The sequence below is a fragment of the Malaya genurostris genome, chromosome 3 (genome assembly GCF_030247185.1).
Source record: "Malaya genurostris strain Urasoe2022 chromosome 3, Malgen_1.1, whole genome shotgun sequence".
NCBI classification, from domain to species: domain Eukaryota; kingdom Metazoa; phylum Arthropoda; class Insecta; order Diptera; family Culicidae; genus Malaya; species Malaya genurostris.
In genome coordinates this window covers 95,703,955-95,721,575 of record NC_080572.1, presented here as the reverse complement: position 1 = coordinate 95,721,575, position 17,621 = coordinate 95,703,955, and the positions used below count along the sequence as shown (strand labels likewise).

The following is a 17,621-nucleotide window of genomic DNA, read 5'->3' as shown; positions in this document are numbered from 1 at the left end:
TTGTGTATGTGTCAAATAATCTCACTAGGATTTTGACAAACTTAGTCTTCAAAGGTCTCATGGTCCCATAGTAATAGACCCATACGAAATTCCTGAATTTCATCCGGATCCGACTTCCGGTTCCGGAGTTATAGGGTGAAGTGTGCTCAATATTATCAGTAGGCAACTAAACCAATCGATTCCGGCTATCCTGGCTCCCGGTTTCGGGTTCCGGAAGCACCGGAAATAGTGGTCATATATTCCAAAATGGATCTCACACACTTTTCTCAGCGATGGTTTGACCGATTTTCACAATCTTAGTTTCAAATAAAAGGTCCCATACGGAATTCCTGAACGTCATCCAGATCCGTCTTCCAGTTCCGGAGTTATAGGATAAAGATTTTCTAAACTGGTCTCAAAACTACACAAATCGATAGCCATTATCAGTAGGCTACTAAACAAACCGATTCCGGCTATCCTGGTTCCCGGTCTCCTGTTCCGGAAACACCGGAAATAGTGGTCATATATTCCAAAATGGATCTCACAGACTCTTCTCAGCGATGTTTTGACCGATTACTACAAACTTAGATTCAAATAAAACGTCTCACGGTCCCATACGGAATTCCTGAATTTCATCTGGATCCGACTTCTGGTTGAGAAGTTATAGGGTAAAGTGTGTTAAATATTGCACACCGTCATTTAAACTAGCGAAACAAAAACCGTACAAAATGAGGTAAACTGGACTCAAAACCGTTATTCCCAATCTTAGGGCAAAATTGTATAAAATCTTCCAAATTTGAATAAAAACTGGTAGAGTTTGTACGTCATGTTAGTTGGTGGCTGTACGAATCGACTTCGATTATACTGGTTCTCGGGTTCATAGTGCATATAATAGTGAACCCACTTCGTTTTCTTAAGGATGACCTACGCGAGCAAAGCACTTTTTCATTCTGTATGTTATACTAGTTAATGCACAAACAATCTCTTGGTTTCTTTCCAAAATATAAGAGACAAATTTTGAATAGAATACCACAGTTTCCTGAGTCGACCGAATAGGAAAAAGTCACAGGGAGCCAAATCAGGTGAATTCGGTGGTTGCTGAATGGTATTCGTTTCATTTTTAGCCAAATGTTCGCGGATAGTGGTGGCATTGTGTGACGGTGCGTTATCGTGGTGGATCCACAAGTGGCTTGCCCACAAATCCTGTCTTTTTCGGCAAATTGCTTCACGCAAACATCTCAAAACTTCTCTGTCATATTTCCAATAGTCAATTTGCGGTCTACGGTCACCCATTCTTTGATTTTGTTGATGTTTTCGCGGTTTTCGATGTCGATGGCCTACCGCTTCTCTCATCATCATTCACAGACTCACAGCCACTTTTGAAACGTTCGTGCCACTGATAAACGACTGTTTTCTTCCGAGTATCGTTACCGAAACACTCTTCTAACATTTGCAATAACCGTTTTTATCGCTAAATTTTATCAATCAGCACAAAATCGAGGACACGTACAATCGCAGATGTACTCAACACAGTGTAACTTTTACAAGCTCAAGCTGAAAATTTGATAGAATATCAATGACAGATGTGGCGACTTTGAAGAAATAAAACATCTAATCGGGTGGCTGAGAGCGTCACACGTTGGTGATTCCGGAAACTTTTTGATCAAGGTTGTATACTATTTAACTTTTTCCATATCCATTTTTCAATACCATATCCTATTAACACTACGCATACCTTATGATAAAAAAAAGAAACGGAATTTTCATTTTAAAATTCCCGCGCTTGTTCAATCGACAAACTTTTATTTTCTCAACGTTGGCAACACTTTTATACACATTTTGTCAAATTTTGACGCATATCGTACGATTAGTTTTTGTTTGGCGTCTATACAAAGAAGTTGAAAAATTTTCGTGTGGCGATTTTTATAATGGATGAAAATTTAGAACAACGTGCGTGCATCAAATTTTGTGTTGCAAATGGATTTAAGTGTTCCGAAACGTTGAAAATGTTAGAAAAGGCCTTTGGTGAATCCTGTGTAGGAAAACCACGGGCATACGAGTGGTATAAACGCTTCAAATGTGGTCGTACAAGCTTGGATCATGATGAGATCCCTGGCCGCCCAACAACATCTGTTACTGAAGAAAACATTGAATCGGCGAAGCAAATCGTGTTGCAAAATCGTTCTGTACCGATTAGAGAGATTGCTGTGTTGTTGGGCATCTCTTATGGATCAGCCGAATACATTTTAACTGATGTTTTGGGTTTGAAACGCGTCGCTTCTCGACTGGTGCCAAAAAAGCTGAATTTCACGATTATGCGCCGGCTCACACAGCGTTGGTTGTGTCGCAGTTTTTGGCCAAAAACTCAACCAATATCATCAACCAAGCACCGTACTCTCCAGATATGGCCCCGTGTGACTTTTTCCTCTTCCCCAGACTCAAATTGCCATTGCGGGGAACGCGTTTTGAGACCATAGAGACCATAAAAGAGCATTCGCTGCGTGAACTAAAGGCCATACCTTCGGCGGTCTATAAAACTTGTATGGAAAATTAGATCAAGCGTTGGCATACATGTATTGCCGCAGGAGGAGAGTACTTTGAAGGCGATAATAAAGTAATTTATTAAAAATTTGAAATTTTGCGTTTTTTTAATAAAATTCCGGTTCCTTTTTGATCATAAGGTAAGGTCTAGTACAACGTCTGGACCAACATGTTTACATGAGGAAACCCATTTTTCTCCATCTCCATCCACTACCTAACTTATGTAAGCAGTGAAAAAACACGAGTTCCTGAAGTTGCTGGAAGTCTGCTCTCACGTACATCTCGTGATCCAGATTACGGCAATGCGAATTTGTCAACTTTTGGGTGTAAATAGAACGCAAGCTCTAGGGTTACCACAACAACGGGCCTCGCCCGGCAGTACCGGGCCTAGCGATTTTCTGCCGGGCCGCACGTATATTTTAAAACAGTTTGACAAGTGACAATCCAAAAATATTATGTAATTCAAGCACAATTCGAATTTCCGTGTTGAGCATTCAGACGTTTCTAATCGTCAACAGTTTCATTGGTTGTTTAGGTTTTATTAGGAGCGAAAAAAGTTGATGGTAACCGTAGTAAGCTCGAACTTCAGGATCAGGATCAGATGTTCTTCCGACTACATCCACGCCACGATTGTAACTGTCACTTGAACTTTCCATAGAAAATAGTTAACTCGATTTGATGCAATGCAACTGGATACCGTACACCACCCTTTTAGTACCAAAAACACGAAAACGGAGACTTTTTTAGTTGAAGACAATCCATCAGTACGCTCGCTGAATTTTGATTTTGACAATAAGCTTATTTCGGTTATGATTACCGATGGCCTTCAGTGTAGAAAATTTCGTGAGTAATGTTGTCAAATTTGATTCAACTTTTTATCGCTGGGAGCTGAATCCGGTTTGAAGAAGAAAGCCAGCTTAGCGTATTAAACATGTAGCAGTCGAATAAGACGCTGTTTGCTTGCCCAAAATTATTGAAGCAGAGTTGAACTTGGAAAAATTTCTGGTGAAAACAGCCAAACATTAGGAAAATCGGTCAGACAAAATCGATAGTTAAAAGATGAGTAGGAAGGAAGGGGCGAGCATTCGGGATGGGAGACTACATTGAATAAACCAAAATTTCTTAGATCATAACTCACTAATAGTTTTCCACTTCCTGAAATTTTCTAGAAAATCAGACAATCCATTTTATGACTAAAAAGTGTAAGCCATTTTTAACGAATACGCTCTTTATTCGATGCTTCCTTTCGATAGTGTTATAATTGATAGAAATTGGATTGGATGAGTTGAATAAACAGAGAGCAGCTGACATTCACGTTTGAGTCCTTAGCTGTCACTGCAACAAAAAGTGTTTTTTCTGTAAGAATTGAAATCCGACGACTTATCGGGAAAGTTTCCCTAATGGATTTTGATTCCACTAGTGTCAGTTTTAAAAACACCCAGGTAAAAAGTGTGAATTCGAAGGCTCCTCTAATTGAAATAAAACTGGTAGCACAACACATCTCATGGTTTTGATCAGTGGCTCTTACGACAACACGTATGTCGGAGGAAACTAATTCAATTTCAGTAACCCATTCGTTTGCTATACAGAACATCGATATCTGATTATATACACTCTAAATCAATATTTATAGGAAGAACAATTCTTAGACGAAACATGTTAGTCATAAATAACTACATCTGGTAATTTGGTAATTTGAATGCCTACTAGGATCAAAAGGCTAATATAACAGCTGTCAAGGAACACAATTTTTTTCATGTTCAACAAAGATATCACTAGATAGTGCTTAATAAATTAAGGGCATATTCAGTAGTGTTCTGGTTCTAGATGCATAATTCATGTCAGTTTTAAAATTTACATCTGGATTTGATACTTGTCAGCCCGAGTAGTGTTTTAGTCGTGAAAATAGAAAGGCATCGTATGCCAGTTTTAATTTTGACAGAAGAACTGTTCGAATAAATAAAACTAGAACGGCTTGCTGGAGATACGTTTGTTCTAGTTTTAGGTCTATTTTAGATCGCCCATATAAAACTTTCAGCTGCTGAATTTGCTCTAATTCATAAAACAACAAGAGCTAGTACTACAACAGTTATGCCTGTTTGTCTGTGTTGCAATCGTGTAGGATTACTGTTCCGATATCTACAAACCTAAAATTGAAAATACCTACACAGCAGTTCCTCGTAGTTTTCTCCAGGAATAGGTTCGACAAATATTGGACCCCACCGAGGGATGATTTATAATTGATGATAGACAAATATACGACGGTTCTGGAAAGTTTCGTTTGTTTTCCACAACCGGGTCGGGAAGATGTCCCGGTGCCATACTTCGTACAACCGTAGACCATTCGTTTGGGACGATGGGTGGGTTCTGTTCAGCTTGCAGCGGTGGCCAGGCGGCACCAGTGCCACTACCCTGTCGAACTTGTTTCTCCCGAACAGTGCCAAGCCTATCATCGGAAGGCTGCTGCGGTTTCTGCTGTTGTTTGTCTTCGTCCTGTTGCAGCACGAGCAGAGCCTGCAATATGAGAGTGATGGCAATTAATAATGTACGCATTCGGGCTTCGGCACGTTTCGATTATTACTACAGTGTTCGTTGAGGATTTGTTTGGCTGTGGTACTGCATAAATTTCGTTCACCATACGAGAAGGATTGTGAACACATAAATATTGCTAAGAAAATGTTCGAACAATAAGATATTAATCTACTGTTCAGGTAAGTGCTTGTGGTAAGAGATATTTGTTGAACGATCTGATTCTTGAGTGTTGTTATCTCCTATAATTGTGACACATGAAGACATTTTAAGCCATTCATATAATTCATGCAAAACTCACAGATATTCCAGCGTAAAGATAGCAACCAAGGATTATACAAAATGATAACGGTCATGTCATTTCACGAGGGCTTGTGATGGAGCTGGCGGTTCAATGCATAGGGAACTGGTCTTACAAACCAGTTGTCGTATGTTCGAGCCCCGACCTGGAAGGATTCGTAGTGTCAGTAGAATCGTAGCACCAGCCATACAATGGTTCTGTACAGACTGGCTGTAAAGTCTATTGAAATAGAAGGTCAAATTCTACTACAGGAATTGTAATACCAAGGCTTTGCATTTTTTGTGATGGGAAAATATTACGGATCAATGAACCAATCAAAGAAGGTATTGAACTGTTGACATTAATTAGCAAATTTTATTATCCAAACTAGCAGAACGTCACCAGGTCGTGCATTTGATGGTGTGAAAAACAAAGTTCGATTCACAATTAGTTCAGTAGCATGTCTTCAACATGCAGACTCTTGACTCACTCTTTTTCGGGAGTTCATGACAATGGTTTATTTTTTCACCTAATAATATTGAAATATTAAGGTTTGTTCGCGACATAATCAAATCTGATTAAATTTGAAATAAAAAAAATTTGCTGGTCCATTCAAAATGTATTTTTTATTCATTTAATTGTGAATTATTGATCATCTTGAAATTAATTACAGTTGCTTAATTAGACTGCAAGAAGAAACTACGAACTTTTAAGTTTACTCCGGCCATTCGAGTCTGTGCAGACTTCTCAGTAACCGATTCAGCGACCGGTCGAGAGGTCGCAACTCCAGGAAGTTAGGTGGATTCGCCTCTTCCAGACTCCATTCGCTTTATACCATATACATGTTTGACATAGCGATAAGATGCCAAATCAGATCAGAATAACGAGAAAGCGTCATGGTTGCATGGGAAAGGTGACAATCGCTTCTTTACGCATTCTTCACCGTATATTTTCTTGTTTACCGTTTCGGGTAGTGATTAAGCTTCAGCTTGCACGACTACAGCAGCATATTGCCTGCCAAACCAATCTGAAACTTCTTGAGAAACTTGGTCTTTTTCTTTATTCTGAAATACTACTTCATGACAATATAAAAAAAAACATTCCGGGAAGCTGCTTAAAGTCTTCGAGCACATTATGAAGCTAATGTCAATTATCACTCAGTAAAATTTCATCAAATATTCACGATACAACATACGAGTCAGGGTTTTAATATGAGTCAGGGTTTTAACCTTTTTCTGTATATCATTGTGGTTCAGTACAGTTTTCACCTTGAACGACTTCATACCTTGCAAGTATGCACGAAAGTTGGAGATATGTCCATTTTTCTAGCCACTGTACGTACCGAAAGATCTGGTTTCTTCTGCATTATTTGCGTCCCGAGATCCATTTTTGTTCCACTCCTAGCCTTGTATCGAGAGATTTCGGAACGTTGTGGACAGTGTCGGAATGTTATTGGCGCAACTGAGTGGAGACCAGCCAGAAGCATTGCATGAGCTACCAATGAATCCCAAAAAAAGTCACTGTTTGGTGTAGATTATGGGCCGGTCCAATATGCTGGAGAGAGTGTGCCAAAATTGCACCTTGCGCATGTTTCATCAAAGGCGGAGCCGCTGTCAACATTTGTATGAAATCATCTTAAAAATTGAATTATATTTATCGTTCTATCGATTCCAAAAAAGATTTCAAAAGTTTTATCAAATTTGTTGTATTTTTTGCCTTTCTCATATAGAAAGGTTATACAATCACTTGAAAAACCGACTAGTAAAAATTGGCCCGGAGGACCAAGTGTCATATACCATTCGACTCAGTTCATCGAGCTGAACAATGTCTGTCTGTGTGTGTGTATGTGTCAAATAATCTCACTAGGTTTTCTCGGAGATGGCTGAACCGATTTCGACAAACTTAGATTCAAATGAAAAGTGTCGTGGTACGAATTTCCTGAATTTCATCCGGATCCGACTTCCGGTTCCGGAGTTACAGGGTAAAGTGTGTTCAATATTGTACACCGTCACTTAAACCGAAAACAAAACACGTAAAAAATTTCTAAACTGATCTCAAAACTACAGGAATCGATAGTCATTATCAGGCAAGTAAACAAACCGATTCCGGCTATCCTGGTTCCCGACATCCGGTTCCGGAAGCACCGGAAATAGTGGTCATATATACCAAAATGGATCTCACTCACTTTTCTCAGCGACGGTTTGATCGATTTCCACAATTCCTTAGATTCAAATGAAAGGTCTTCAGGTCCCACACAGAATTCCTGAATTTCATCCGGATCCGACTTCCGGTTCCGGAGTTATGGGGTAAAGTGTGTTCAATATTGTACACCGTCACTTAAACCGGCGAAACAAAAAACGTAAAAACTGTTATAAAGTTGGGCTGACCCGGACACATAATAAAATCAGTTCAAGTTTTTAACGGGTTCTTGAAATATGCCTAAATATGTATATCTATATTACTATTCTAAATGCATAGAAAAATTTACATCCTTATAGATGCACATAACAGGAGCGTCGCGATTCACTTACTTTCACAATTCAAAGCATGTAAAGATAAATAATATCATTAACTTCACAGTTCATCGAGCTGAAGCTTACATCGATACAGACGCAAATTTTACATGTTAATAGATGTAATATTGTGTCATCACCGAAGAAACTACGTCAAGCTTAAATTTCGTTTTTTCTAAGAGTGTATTTTATATAATTTGTTAAAGCTAGATTTACTATAAATTTAAGCGAAACTTAAATTATACGTAATGATGCTATCTAATGTCAGTTTCAGCAACATTTATTTGGTACTGCAGGGCGAGAAATTTAGAAACAATACATATATTGTCAGTGAACAGGATTATGTCTCACGGAATGTTGAAACCAACAGACAATCCATTCAAACACGGTTTCATTTATTTTCCGCTCATTAAATTATCCTAATATTTGGTGCCCTACTATTCGTTCTTCGCGGTTAAGCGATCCTAAATATTGGATTTTTGGTTAGTCACCTCATCGTGACTTGAAACAAAAACTAATGCATATTTTGCCCAGTCACAAATTTGTAATTGTAGCTAAAAGTTTCAGTTATTCAACTGTATAGATAACTTGGGTAAAAACCTAGTTGTAATGAACGCTTTTTTCAATTTCCAAAATGTATCCGGCTCAGTCCCGGTCTCCCCTATGTTTTTTTTTATATTTTTTTCGACTCAAATTTTGCATAAGCATTACTATCTTTACCTACACAGGAAGGCTATGCGATATTTGTGAAAACCGGCTATTGAACCGAGACCCGCAAGACCAAGTATACCATATACCATTCGAATCAGTTCGTCGAGATCGCAAAATGTATGTGTGTATAAATGTGTGCGTGTGTGTGAATGTGAAAAAATACGCACTTGAATGAAACGACTTATGGTCACATAGAATGTTATTATTTTATTCGGATCTGACTTCCTATTCCGGAGGTACAGGGTAAAATGTGTTTAAAATTTCATACAGTCAATAAAAGCGATGATGCAAAATAGGGGAAAAATCTTCTAAATTCGATTCAAAACTGTTTCAATTTGTAGGTTAGGATAGATGTTTACTAAAAAAAATCGGTCCCATAAACTGCTGCTTAATTTTGTCCGAATCTGACTACTGGTTCATTTAGAGTGAAGCTGCAAAAAACGGGAAAATTCTTCTTAATTTGACATAACATGACTCGGTTTACAAATTCAAATGGGTATGTTAGTCTACACTCGAATAAAGTTTCTAGCTTTTATTCACACTTTAAATATTTATTCTTTTGAAATCATACACCACTAGGTGGATGAAAACAGGAATTTTTATATATATTTCCTTCTTGAATATGTTTATTTTGGTTACGTTTATGCGTAAGTTTGAATGTGTTTGGTTGGTTAGTGTTTAGTGCTTTTCTGTTGATAATAGAAGTTCAGATAAAAAAGTTTAAAGTTAATAATGGCAAATGTTATCGAGACAACAATTTTGACTGGAAAAATCATAGGTGAAGAAGTTTTTATTACGCGTATCCCAATAATACCCACTGGTATGCCATTAAAATTTACACGTCTTCAATTTTCCATTCGTTCGGCATTTCCAGCTAATTTTATATTCTCACCGAAAATGAAAAAAAAACAAAAATATTATTTATCATAGAGCATTGCAATACATTTTGTTTTCAATACTCATTGAAATTGCTGCCCCCAATACAGAAATGAAACTATTCTTTAAAGCTCGACGAAATATATACACACTCAAAATAACTAGATAAATTAAGTATAAAAATCTTAATCTTAAAAAACCAGATGCCAAACACTAAATGAATCAGGTGATCGATAATAGAAAAAGGAACCTTATTAAAAAATATAAAAATTTGATAGATATATTTTTGGAAGCCTTTTTAAACCAACCATTAAACTAAGCATCGTTATCAAAATATTTCATTCAGGATAAAAGCGGCCCCAACACCAGTGACCAGTTGTGTGCAACATCATTAGCCAAAAAATCATAAACATTAATTGGTAGAATTTCGTTATCTATACCTACAACATTGTTCTCCAGTCGCTCGAACGTCTTCGCAAACAAGCCCGGTAGCAGGATCCTTCGAACGGCACGCGACAGCTCCTCGCCGCTGTCGGAAGTGGTGAAGTTTCGGTCTGATTCGGCTGACTGGCGTCGCGCAATTAACTCGTTCGGATTTTTGCTAACAATGGCAAATTGGAGGCAAGAGGCACCGGCAAAAAAAAAATAAGAAAAGCAAATTAGTTCTAGACTAGGGCTCGACTAACGCTAGGGATGATCTTATTATCATATAACCCACGTCAGATTCATTAGGAAAAGTCACTCTGTGATATCTCATTAAACATGTTTTTCAAATCTATACAACAATTTCATAGAAGTAGTGTTTATTTTTATTTTCTGGAAGACTCGTTTCATTTGCAAAAGCTTCTAAAAACTCTTTTAATATTCAGTCATTTGTGTATTACTTTTCTATGATTTCGTCATGTACTAACCTACATTACCTTAAGAATTTTGAGTTTATGTCGTGTATGAATTCGCAGATAGAGCAGATATTTTTACATCTAATTAGTCTGATATCTGTAGTGCTACAAATTACATATTTTAGAGCTTGGTTATCGTATGGTTCAGTTATTTTGATATATTTCTGTTGAAAATTGTAATTTTACATTTGCATAATTTCGAAGACGTCGATGATTTGCATCATCGATCGCATGTAAAATTTTCTGCTGTGTAAATTTAATACAAAAAAAACAGTTTATCCCAACTATCACTAGTGAGGAGACTCCTTATACTATTTGATCATCCCAACAAACGATGGCACTGTCATTATTCCAACCGAAGATGTTTATATTTCCTATTATCATTTAGTGCTCTGATTCCCAAGCGACTGCCAATATAAATAAATAGTCGCTTCGTTTGTCGGGATCGCACCGAAAAAGCACAACCATCGAAACGGAGAGCTCTCATCAATGAAATAAAACAAAGCATCCACAAATGATCCGCCGACGATTCGGAACGAGCTGAGAGAATCGGTTGGAAAACCGAGAGTCTAGATGCGTAATTTGGTTTCCCGCTAAATAATTAACAGAAATTAAGCTGGTTGGGAAATTGTTCTTCATTTTATCATAAGGAGCCGTCGGGCCTAGAGCATTCCCTTAGCGTGATTCCGGGCGGTTTGCGGAGCATGCAAATCTAACCGAAGACAATGAAGATAGGAACATTACGGCGGAGTTCAGCGGAGAGCAATCTCAATCAAAGCAGGAAATTTTCTTGTTGATTTAATTTTCCTGCCGGGAGCCACAAAGAAAACAAAGGAAAATTTTCAACCCGGACGAATCATGCCCTTGATACAAATCTGACTCGAAACTTGATGTTCCAGAAATAATAGTTGCACGTAAATAAATACAGAACCAAGATGAAATTAGTGGGTTCGTTATGAACTACGACTTTCGAACTATTTTATTTATAGACCCAAACTATGAGTTCAAATATGAAGTCCGATCTGCTGATTAACAATTAAGTGTTGTATATAAAATAGTATTTTGGAATTGATACCATTCCATCCCAAATTGAACATTTCACTATTTTTCTCAAATTGAACAGTTTTCGAGGAAACAGAAAATAAAACAGAACTTAAAATGTTAGAAATTTACTATCGATTACAAAACAACATGAAAAAATTGATCTTTCTCAAAACTGAAACAAAAGTGAAAACTGCGATTCCTGTATGAAATGCCCTGAATCAACGAACAGAAAGTCGACTTCCACAAAAGGAATACATCGGCCCCCTGCCACGACGCCATCTTGATGAGATCAAAATCGGAACTTCAAAATCAGCTGATTGCAACGTAAACAAACAAACAGTAATGCATTTGTTTAACGCGTTTACCTTGTTTCGTGCACGAAAATTAGTGAATTTTGTGTCGACTCTCTCACAATAACTTGTCGGTTTACCTAAAATACAGCAGACAGTGTATTGGGACACTAAGTGAAGATAGTTTTCACAATTTGAGAGTCGCGATGAGTATCAAAACATTCCGCACTGAGCTTTCTACTTTACTCCCGGAAGTAAAAGTCTCATTTCAAATCGGACGAAGAAAGAGAATGTCGAGTCTTGGTTGATGGATTGGAAATTATGAACGTCTTATCGGAGATTTGTCCGAGAAACTTCATAAATTTTATTCATATGATATAAAATCACAGACCCTTCAAGGCTGTCTTGAAAGGTTTATCAAATGATAAAAAAACTGATGAAATTAAAAATGAACTAAAAGAATTGCTTGGTTTTGCCCCTTCCTAAGTAATACTTATGAAAAAAAGAGCGAATGGTACTTCCGAACCACACTCTGGAATTTCCCATGAACTTTACTTATTACACTTTAATCGAAGTGATGTAAACAATTTGAAAACTTTAGAAACAGTACGTTTCATTTCCTACATTAACATTCATTGGGAACATTATAAACGGCATAATGGTATTTAAAACTTAGCGCAATGCCGTCGTTGCCAAGGCTTCGGTCATGGAACCAAAAATTGTCATATGGATATACGGTGTTTGAATTGTGGTAAATCGCATACGAAAGACGTTAGTCCAATGAATAAAACCACTGATAAATTTTCATGTTCAAATTGCTATGGAAATCATAAATCCAACTATTTGAAATGTCCTGTCAGGGAAAAAATTGAAACGCTCGTTCGCTTAGACAACAAGTCAAATCAACGAACCTAAATTTACAGAACATACCTGAAAATCAAAAAAACGTTACAAATGCCGCGCCTAATTCTTCCAAGGCACTTATTTCTTCGAATTTAAAACAAAAAACAGGTACGCCTTCCAATTCGTCTTCTAACGAAAACAATTTATTGACAGGTAGATCGACTTCGTCATCATCATCTTCTAATGACAGTTATGCTTTATGACAGGTAAACTACTACAACTTAATTCTTCTAAGGTAAACAAACAAAAAACAGAAACGCCTTCCAGTTCGTCTTCTAACAAAAACAATTTATTAATAGGTAGATCGGCCAAATCATCTTCTTATAATGGCAGTTACACTATCATAACAGGTAGACATCTACCTACCAATATTCCTTCAATGCCATTCGCTTCTTTAAACGAAGTCGATTTAGGCGATATAACGGAAAATAAAAGGCGGGTGGGTATGTCAGAGACATAACTGGATGTCGTGAATACGAAAAAACTGACACGCTCCCATCACTTTTCCGAATTTCAGTTAGTTGGTTGATTGTATGAATTGTGCAAGCTTTCTCCTTTTTCACTAATAGAGTTTGAAGCGATGCACCTACATTAAAATACAGATTAGTTACATTAAATAGCTACTATTCTACAACATTCGATTTTAATGTGTCGTCAACCGTGTTTTATAAACGTTTACTTGACAATTTCCACATATAAATAGCGATAGTTAGGTTTAGTTTTTAAATTTTAATTGTTTGTTTTTATTCATTAAGACAACATATGTCAGATGAAGTTATACAAATATACAAATATACAAATATACAAATATATTCCAAACTTGAAACAATTCCTTTTTAATTTGCTGTAGTTTATTTTTATTGAAGCTATGAAGTTCGAAGATATCAGATTCTTCTCGAAATTTCAGTACGAGACAATTGCAATGGCCTGATCCGAAATTTATCGACGATCTTCGGTATGCAAAAGTAATTTTAATACTGATAATGATGATAATAATAATAATAATAATAATAATAATAATAATAATAATACAGAAAATCTATATATATATATATATATATATATATATATATATATATATATATATATATATATATATATGTGTGTGTGTGTGTGTAAATAAAATACAGATTAATCTGTATATATGGCAACCCTGTTTCGCATGGCATATTTCCACAAGACCCTATACTAGTATAAAGATGTGTTCAAAATCATCACTTCCACTTTCGCATTGCCGTTCGTAATTGAATGTGACGGTTCAAATTATTTAAACTTCTCGTGTGTGTCTTGTTTCGGCAACAGTTGCTCGAAAAATGGTAAGAAAACGACAAAATTCAACTAGTTCTTTATGATTATCTTTAGCACTAAAAAGTGCTTTTGAATGGGCCTTGCTGGACTTTTTGGCTGCCTTTCTACCGGTTTTCTGTGCCATCGTGCTGACGGTGTCTCGTACGTTCAGAGTAGCTGCTTTAACTTAAATGACGCTATTTCTCACATCACATTTCATTTTATACCTACTACTGGCAGCGGTGTATGGACAGCCCCTCTGCTAGAATTCCTTTCCTTTACGCAGAACGGGAAACAGTGAGACGACAGGTCCTCGATGTTGTTCTCGTGTGTCTTGTTTCGGAAACAGATACTCAGCAAATGGTAGGAAAAATGAACCACTCAACTTTTATATGGATGCTCTTGTACAGAAGCAGACATCTCGCGTTCTGATTGGCTGGTGCTGTCATGGGTTAAATCAAACAGGTTTTTCAATAATGTACTATTGAAAAACTTCAATGTTGTTACAATACACGTTCAAGTTGAAAATTTTCGTTTCTATTGGTAGTTAGATTGTATAAATCCTTCTACAGATCACTGAGCTATGAGCTTTCAAAATACGAGAAAGGCAAACGCGCCTTATGAATTATCTTCTTTGACACTCGTTTGTACCAAACATTTAAGAAAAGTTTAATTTTGAACTATTTGAGATTATGTCACGCAACTGAAAATTTTATCATAAAATTGTGATCATATTTCCAATGGCATGTCGCACGAATTATGTTTATTCATTAGATTACAACAGGAGATATTCACGATCAAAAACTTATCACTCTCTCAGAGGGTAAATTTTGAAAAAGCGTAAGTCGTATTCACGACCAAATTAACTACCTACAAGATCAACTTTTTCAAATGATCATCCGAATGAATTCGACTTCATCACTTTTTGAAGCATTTCAAGTGGGATGGCAATTCGTGAATTATATTTTAATGAATTTGAAATTTAGCAGTGATGTTAAATAATTATTTGAATATTTTGAATTGGAATGCTCGATCTTTAGAATCGAGTGACGATGTATTTTATAATTTTCTCAAAGTTCACAAAATTCATATTGCCATTGTGACAAAAACTTTTCTTAAACCAAATGTAAAATTGAAAAGCAATCCACATTATGTGGTTCATCGATTTGACAGGTTTACTGGAATGGGTGGTGGAGTTGCCATTTTTGTCCAACGGCAAATTAAACATCGAATTTTACCTTCTTTCAATACTAAAGTTATGGAAAACTTGGGAATCGAAGTTGAAACCATTCATGGAATTTATTTCATCGCTGGAGCATATTTGCCATTCCAATGCACCGGCGAACAATTAAAATTCTTTAAAGGCGATTTGCAAAAACTCACAAGATATCTTCTCCTATCATCGATGACAATCTTGAACTGCTCATTCGGTTGAAGAATGTTCGTCGACGACAATATCAACGTTCTCGTGATCCTGCTATGAAAAACATAGTGAGGGATTTAGAAAAAGAAATTAAACATAGATTTACTCTTTTGCGAAATGAAAATTCGGCAAAAGAAGTTGAACAAATTAAATCATGTTCCATTTTTTCTGGAAACTTTTTAAGGTTCTTAAGAAACCTCAGAGACCAATTCCTGCTCTCAAGGAAGGAAATCAAATACTTCTTACAAATGGCGAAAAACCTCAAAAACTTGCTCAGCTGTTCGAGAGTGTCCACAATTTTAATTTGAACGTTGTGAGTCCTATTGAAAATGAAGTCCCGCTGAAATATGATCATATTTCAACTCAAGTGTTATTACCAAATGACATTATTGAGACGAATTTTGATGAAATTAAGTCAATCATTGGGCAACGATGGAATTTTTAATATTATTATTAAAAATCTTCCAGATGTTGTTGACGAGTCTCACTCTTGGTTAAATTTTGCAACAAGTGTTTTTCTTTAGCTTACTTCCCAAAGAAATGGAAAAACGCTTAAGGAATTCCTATCCTTAAACCTGATAAAAACCTAGCAGAAACATCAAGTTATCGACCAATTAGCTTACTTTCTTCTACCAGTAAACTTTTTGAAAAAAATATCTTGTTGAGAATGATGTCTCATATAAATGAGAATTCAATTTTTTTACCAGAGCAGTTTGAATTTCGTCATGAACATTCAACTACTCATCAACTTGTCAGAGTAACGAACATGATAAAAGCAAATAAATCTTCTGGGTTATCCACTGGAGTTGCTCTTCTAGACATAGAAAAAGCATTCGACAGTGTTTGGCACAAAGGTTTAATAGCAAAAATGTCTGATTTCCAGTTTCCTATTTATTTGATCAAAATGATTCAAAATTATTCAATTGATCGTACTCTTCAGGTAAGCAATCAGAATTGTAAATCTGAATTGCTACCCGTACGAGCAGGTGTTCCGCAGGGTTCGAACGTAGCTCCAATCTTGTATAATATTTTCACTTCTGATCTTCCAAATCTACCCGTTGGTTGTCAGAAATCGCTATTCTGTGACGACACAAGTCTGTTAGCCACAGGTGGAAATCTAAGAGTGATCTGCAGTCGCCTACAAAGAAGTTTAAATATTTTCAGTGATTATCTGTCAAAATGGAAAATTAAACCAAATGCAGCAAAAACGCAATTAATTATCTTTCCTCATAAGCCAAGAGCTTCTTTTCTTAAACCAAACAATAATCACATTCTCAAATTAAATGGCTTGGAATTGACATGGTCTGATCAAGCAAAATACTTAGGTTTAACGTATGACAAAAAAACTCACTTTCAAAGATCACATTGAAGGAATCCAGGCAAAGTGTAATAAATATATTAAATGTTTATATCCTCTTATAAACAGAAATTCTAAGCTCTGTCTAAAAAACAAATTGTTAATTTATAAACAAATTTTCAGACCAGCAATGCTTTTTGCAGTACCAATTTGGTCAAGTTGTTGTTCCACCAGGAAGAAAACGCTTCAAAGGATTCAGAATAAAATTCTGAAAATGATTTTGAAGCGTCCTCCCTGGTTTAGTACAAATGAGTTACACAGACTCACAAATATAGAACCATTAGATGTAATGTCACATAATATTATAAGCAAATTCCGACAAAAATCGATGCAATCTTCAATTGAATCGATTCGCTCTCTGTGTTAGTTAGTAAGTTAGTATATAAGTTCCTTTTCCCCATTACACAATACAAGTAGGTGTACAATTTTCTCTACAAAAAAATCACAGAATTGCGGAAGCAAATAATGTCTTAATGGTAATAACCAAATCATGTATATAATAGGGATGAAACGTCACCACTTGTGGCTGAACACCCAATTAAAATCTTAATAATTTAATTTTATTCCAATAAATAGTTATTTAAAAAAAGCAATATATGATAACATAAGATGAGTCACGGACAAAGTGCCCCTCAATCTTCACTAGATGGAAATAAAAGCGTCTCTCCCCCAAGAATGACAACGAGATTCAATAGTAAAAAAAAATATCTAACAAAAACATGGCTCAATCAGCCACGTAAAGCTTGTACGCGAATAGTCCTGACTAATTTTTTTTTTTTAAATGAAACAACCTCATATGTTGAATGAAAAACCACTATTTCACCAAGCTAATTACATTTTGAATTGCTTCCTCATCCACCATATAATCCAGATCTGACCCCAGTTACTACTGGCTATTCACTAACCAGAAAAATATGTTCACGGATAAGAAACGTTACTAAAATGAAAAAGCAATTGCGGAATGTGAAGCCTATTTTGAGGCAAAAAAT

The 17,621-nt window shown here is 36.2% G+C and overlaps 1 protein-coding gene across 5 annotated transcripts in view; it reads right to left on the bottom strand.

Annotated features, from left to right (window-relative positions):
* The window catches only part of LOC131438387 (uncharacterized), a 140,994-nt gene that overhangs the window by 15,486 nt on the left and 107,887 nt on the right, over positions 1-17,621 (bottom strand). For all 5 annotated transcript variants that reach the window (XM_058608396.1, XM_058608394.1, XM_058608398.1 and 2 more), the window contains exons 6-7: positions 9,874-10,030; positions 4,688-5,034 (exon numbers count right to left, since the gene is read on the bottom strand). In XM_058608396.1, the coding sequence (XP_058464379.1) occupies positions 4,688-5,034; positions 9,874-10,030 (504 nt within the window). The remainder of the gene's footprint in view (positions 1-4,687; positions 5,035-9,873; positions 10,031-17,621) is intronic.